The sequence below is a fragment of the Dipodomys ordii genome, unplaced genomic scaffold, assembly GCF_000151885.1.
Source record: "Dipodomys ordii isolate 6190 unplaced genomic scaffold, Dord_2.0 Scaffold31, whole genome shotgun sequence".
Taxonomy (NCBI): domain Eukaryota; kingdom Metazoa; phylum Chordata; class Mammalia; order Rodentia; family Heteromyidae; genus Dipodomys; species Dipodomys ordii.
Genome location: NW_012267247.1, coordinates 5337712 through 5343926, shown reverse-complemented (window position 1 = coordinate 5343926; position 6215 = coordinate 5337712). Strand labels below are relative to the sequence as shown.

General features: G+C 37.2%; 1 protein-coding gene across 1 annotated transcript in view; it reads right to left on the bottom strand.

The window, feature by feature from the left end:
• Positions 1-3386, bottom strand: part of Efcab5 (EF-hand calcium binding domain 5) — a 100196-nt gene extending 96810 nt beyond the window's left edge. Inside the window, exon 1 of the mRNA XM_013016297.1 lies at positions 3378-3386. Within this exon, the coding sequence (XP_012871751.1) occupies positions 3378-3386 (9 nt within the window). The remainder of the gene's footprint in view (positions 1-3377) is intronic.
• Positions 3387-6215: the final 2829 nt, after the last annotated feature.

Here is a 6215-nt window from a genome sequence, read left to right as displayed (position 1 = left end):
AAGAAAAAAGCTGGAAGTGGCGCTGCGGCTCAAGAGGTAGAGTGCTAGCCTTGAGCTGAAGAGCTGAGGGACAGCGCCCAGGCCCAGAGTTCAGGCCCCACGACCAGATCCAAAAAAAAAAAAAAAGAGTTTCACAGACTTTTCTGCCTGGATTAGCTTTGAACCTCAATCCTAGTTCTCAGCCTCCTGAGTAGCTAGGGTTACAGGTGCAAGCCACTGGTGCACAGCTCATGCCTTTTAAAGCAGCTCTTAAGTAAACAAATACTATAGTCTCCATCTATAATTGCTTAGAATTTAGCTATCTCCTGAAATTGCTAATGTCTTTTTGCATTTTTAAAAACTTAAATTTTTTTGAAAAAATCCAAATTTTGCTTGAATGTATCCAGATAAATACAATTCAGTAACTGACATCGAGTGCCTTCTATATGTAGGCAGATGTCAGAGTTAAAAAAAGATAATTAAAGCCTGTCTTTAAAGAGTTCCCAATTCCCAGTTCAACCTGCAAAGTCTGAGAGTAGAGGTACATACAACTTAAGGAGCAGAAAGGAATAAGCTATTTTCTCAGGGCAGCCAGAAGGTTTTCACAGAAATAGATTTTCAAGCTGGTTTGTAAGGACTAGTAAAAGAAATTCTGTGTAATGGATGGGGGAAGGGCATTTGAAACACAAGGAACAATACATTCAATGGAACAAAGTTTAAAAAGTGAAGTGTTTGGGAAACAGAGCCTAATTATGTAAAAGATACTGGCAGACGATGAGACTAAAAAGCTAATTCTACGCAATCACAATAAAACCCCTTCATACTACAAATACATGTTAATTCAAAACTAACATAAATATTTTTAAAAATCATGCTAAATCAAACAGTTTGGACTTTATTCTGTGCTTTCTAAGGAAAGGGCAGATAGGATCAAATTGATGTTTTTAAAAAGTTAACTTTTGCTGGGTGTTGGTGGCTTATGCTTATAATGTTAGCTATGAAGATGCCTGAGATCTGAGGACGGAAGTTCAAAAATAGCCTGAGCAGAAAAGTCCATGAGACTCTTATCTCCAATTAACTAGCAAACAAATCCAGAAATAGCGCTGTGGCTCAAAGTGATAGAACATTAGGCATTAGCACAAAAGCTCAGGGACAGTGCCCAGGCCCTAAGTTCAAGCCCCAGGATAATCAATCAATCAGTCAATAAAATTAACTTTCCCTAGCTACATCAAGGATGGACTGAAAGTGTGAAAGACTTGGAAAAGACAGAATGAAGGTAAAATTTTGCATATCAAACATTATTTCATCCAAAGTGAATCAATCCTCACTATTCCTTGCTCTAGTCCACTTAGCTTTGCCAGTGTCCAAAACATATCCCCTTATGCTCACCTTTTAGTATGTGGAGATGGCTTCTGATTGCAGCACCTGCAATTCTTCCTAAGGGCTTTCTGCAAGTCAAATACAGACAAGAAGAAGTTCATGAGAAGTAACATCCATGGGAAGTATCCTCAGCCATTGATGAGTAGAAGGTTGTGAATAGTTTAATTGATAGTATGAATTTTTTATTTATGCTCTATATTGTTTCCTGATGTTCTCCAGAGGTACTTACTGAGTCTGAGATGTCTTCCCCACAGCCTACCAGCCCAACAAAACATTTGTTTAGCTTCCTTCACTTCCTTCTATTACTTCCTAATTCCTTACCATTGCTTCCTGTTCAGAACCACTTCTTAGATGAATTAGCACTCAAATTCTTGGCTCAAAGTCTTTTTCTGGGAGTAAAATTCCAAGTGAAAAAACATTAAGATTGAGGGAATAGTTGAACCTAATAAATGAAAAATGAATAATTAATGGCCTATTGAATGCTCTTCTTTTCTTGTTCAGTTATAGAATAGATAGTCATGACATTAAATGAAATAAGGAAAAGAGAGAACAGGTTTAGAGGATGATGCAATGAGTTCTTGTTTGAAGGTGTTATATCTGCTGAATTTCCCAATATTAAGTTTCCATAGGAGTGTGAAGGCCATTTATACATTATGATTGACAGAGAATTATGCAGACTAAAGTCTATTGGAAAATGATGGAGACACTGTCCACTCAGAACAGCATTAAAATATCTTGCATTTTAATTTTTTAAAGTACATAGCATTTTGCATATTTCATTCTTAGTAAGCTATGATATCCTTGAATCATTTCACCTAGGTTTTTACATACAAGACAGAGCTTCTTTGGATCTAGTTAAGAGTATTGAGTATGAAGAAAATCACATGTATGCAAAATTCTAAGCTGGCTTGAAGCCTGTGATGCAATTTTGGTATGTATTCTATTCATGTATATGTATTCCTGATTTAGACCACTTAAAACTCTTACCCATATAAGCTTTAGGAAAATCTTTTGTTCTAATATCCAGTCTTTAACAATGGTTTCATAATTTTCTGAGTGATGGGAACATCTGACACAGAAATCCTAATCTCTTATAATTTCTTTGGTGATGGTCCCTTATAATTTCTTGGGTGATGGGAGCACCTTTTACTCTAATGAAATGACTCTTGGTGGGATCTTGGATTGGCTCAGGATGGGAGATGATGGTTGCTAAGAGAACCAGCCATGTCATTAGAAAATTGGACTTTTTTTTTTTTTTTTACAGAGTTGGACCTTTTAGGTATATTTCTCCCAATGTCAGGGAGAGGAACAGAGCTAAATATCAAGTTGATCACCAATAGCCAATGATGGACTCCATCATAACTTTCATAATGGGGCCTCTATGAAAATCAAAAGGACAGGTTTTTGGAGAGCCTCTGGGTTGCTGAATTCATAGACATACTGGAGGGTGGCATGCCTAGAAAGGGAATACGGAATATTACCAGAGGGTTTTGTGGCAATCAAAAAAAAATTCTTTCTTCTAGTCATAGAACTAATAGTGATAAAATAATAACAATAGTAGTAGTGATAAACTTTAACAACAGATTGATGTGGGTTGCAGAATTGTAGTGCTCGATGAACTGACAGAAATTAACTCATGAAAATAAAGGCAAGGACTGAGGAGACACCCTACATTTCAATGGCAGGGTGGGGCATGCAGCTGAATAGAAGACTGATAATCTCTAAATCCTGAATCACTTTGAGATTCCCTTTCTCCATTTCTGTCTTTCTTCCTTTTCTTTTTCTCTCTTTCTTATTTTCTCTCTTCTCATTTTCTCTCCTTTATTTCTTTTTATTTTTCTTTCTCTTTCTTTCTCTCCTTCCTTCCTTCCTTCCTTCCTTCCTTCCTTTCTTTCTGCCAGTGATTATAGTTTGCCCTGGTTTTGAGGAAACTAGGCATCTTGTAATTAAAGACATTGTAACAATGCCATCTGGGGAAGGTACCTTGCAAGGGGAAACTTATTTTCCTCAAGACCTACCTCCAGCATCTATTACTACTAGAAGATTCATAACTAATATTGGATTTTATGCTCCTCCAGCAGACAAATGCAAAGTCTGACCAGGAAGAAAAAACCTTTATAGCAAAAGAATTTCACTATTTGCTTATGTGTTGGCAGAAATCCAGGGAATATGTGTGGAAATATAAGGAAGCAAGGACAGAGTATAATACTGGATTGAGCAGAATTCATTGATATGGGTACATTTATCAGTTATAATAGATAACAGATTTAATGTGTTCATATAAAGCTAGAGTGGATACAAACCATTTACTCAGTAAGTTCACTGAAACTTGGACTCCACAGTGGCCAATGCTTAATTAAGGTGAGATACCAGAACTTGCCTGGAATAAAGATGAAGGAAGTCCAAAGGCTGAGGGAGATAGGCATGTTGGAATAGATTTATCACATATGACCAGGCCGTCTACTTTCCCCAATTCTGTATGTCTTCCAAGAGGACTCAGGTGACACCTCTTTACTAAGGACTTGACAAAAACTACATTAATGAATAGGAGCACCTATATCATGTATATGTCTGTGTATGTCTGTGTACATATACAAATATATGCCAAAAGACAAGTTTCTACATTATTTCAACCTGTTACTTTTTCAACTGCAGGGAAGGATGAATCCCTTTAAGGAACTCACTCACTGATACTATGCCACTACTTTTGCCATTAAAAACTAGTTCTAAATTTGTGAGAATACCACCAAATCTGCTAATTTTTTTCTTTCTCAATATCCAGCTCCATCAATTGCTTGTTGCTGCCAGGTAAAAGATAGAACCTTTACTCTAATTTGAATCACATTCAGTCATTTAATCACTTTTTGAATATTTAATTTAAATACAGATACTGATTGCCAGAACATTCATATTTTCTTTTTGATTCAGTATTAGACCATTACAGTATAAAGTTGAAACCCTAGGAAACCCTCCCCCGTCCCACATGGTAATAAATTTTCAAAACAGGACTGGGAAGGTGGCTCAGTGGTAGAGCGCTTGCCTTGCATGCCTGAGGCCCTGGGTTCGATTCCTCAGCACCACATAAGCAAAAAGAAAAAAGCCAGAAGTGGTGCTGTGGCTCAAGTGGTAGAGCGCTAGCCTTGAGCTGAAGAGCTGAGGGATAGCGCCCAGGCCCAGAGTTCAGGCCCCACGACCAGACCCCCCCCCAAAAAAAATTTCAAAACATTACTTTCTTGAGGTAAGGGAATGTGAGATTGCATATATTAATGCCACCTATAAAGATCTGAAAAAAAATGGGATGATGGAATTTATCAATTTAACTTGCCTATTGGGCCTATGAAGAAGGCAGATAGAGCTGAGCACTATGGCACATACAGGTAAATCCTAGCTACTTTCATGGGAGAGTTTGGGAACATTTTAGATCAAGACCAGTCTGGGTAAAAATTTGGCAAGACCTTATCTCAACCAAAAACTGGGTGTAATGGTACACACCTGTCATCCAGCTATATGGGAAGTGTAAATAGGAGGACCATGTTGCAGGCTGGTCCACACAAAAAGTGAGACCCTATGTCAAAAATTACCAGAACAAAGAGGCCTGGAGGTATGGCTGGTATCTGAGGTGTGTTCACCTAGGAAATGCTAAGTCCTGAGTTCAAACCTCATGGAAAAAAAGAAAAAGAAGACATATAAATCTTGGAAAATAACTTGACCATAGTTATAAATTTCATCAGGTGATGCCTTTATTTGCAGCTGTTCCTCCATATATTGCACGTTTACAGGAATACATCAATCTAGCCTTTGGATCCTGATACACTGCTATTAACCTGATATTTATTTCTCCATACAAATTGGCAAGACCAACAGTACACACATTGGGTATTCCTTATCCAAAATAATTAGGAGCAGAAATGCTTCTGATTTCTTTTTTTTTTTCCTTTCAGAGTTTTGGATATTTGCATGTTTATAATGAAATGTCTTAGGGATAGGGTCCAAATCTAAACTTAAAATTAATTTATGTTTCATATACAGCTTATATCCACAGTGGGAATGTTATACAATATTTTAAGTAATTTTGTACATGAAATAGTTTAATAGTGTAGAATTTCCCACTTGTAAAATCATGTTGACCCTCATACAGTTGGATTTAAGAGCATTTTGGGTTTCAGATTTTCAGATCAGAAATGTTCAACTTGTCCATTCATAGTCTTGCCTCAGGACTACATCAATTCTCTCACTCTCTGCTATAAAATAATTCACAAAGACATCCTGACCTCCCAGTCAGTATCACATTGACTGGAATACACTGGTGGTGGACTGTGCTGCTAACTCTATTGGCAAAACAGAAAGTAGAGAGGTCATTATCTTTATGAGATATGCAAACAAGAGGATGGGAGATAAATTCCATTCATGATATCAGTTTCTGTATCAGTCAAGTGCCATTTATTATTGTCTCAGCTCCAAAATATCAACTTCTTTCATGTTGGAGCTGAGACCTTATTTCTTTGCCTTGACAGTTGGTTTCCTGTACATCGCCTGACTAATTTTCCTGTATGCTTTAACCTATACAGGCTTCTTTATCTTGGTAGCATACCTTTTTGTACCAATAGTTAAATCGAGTTTGAAGTTGTTGTTTTCTGTACTCCTGTAGTATTTACTAACTCAAAGATACCAACATCAGACACCAATGCTCCTTCCTCAGAGGTCGGGTCCCACAGAGCCCCTCCTCTAAGCCCAGAAACAACAATGTTAACTGAATAATCAATGCCCTCTCCCTAGAGACTCAAGTTTCTGCTTATTTTTTAATGCTTTTACTTTTATTGGGCTTTTAAAATATTTTTATTGTAAAAATACTGTAC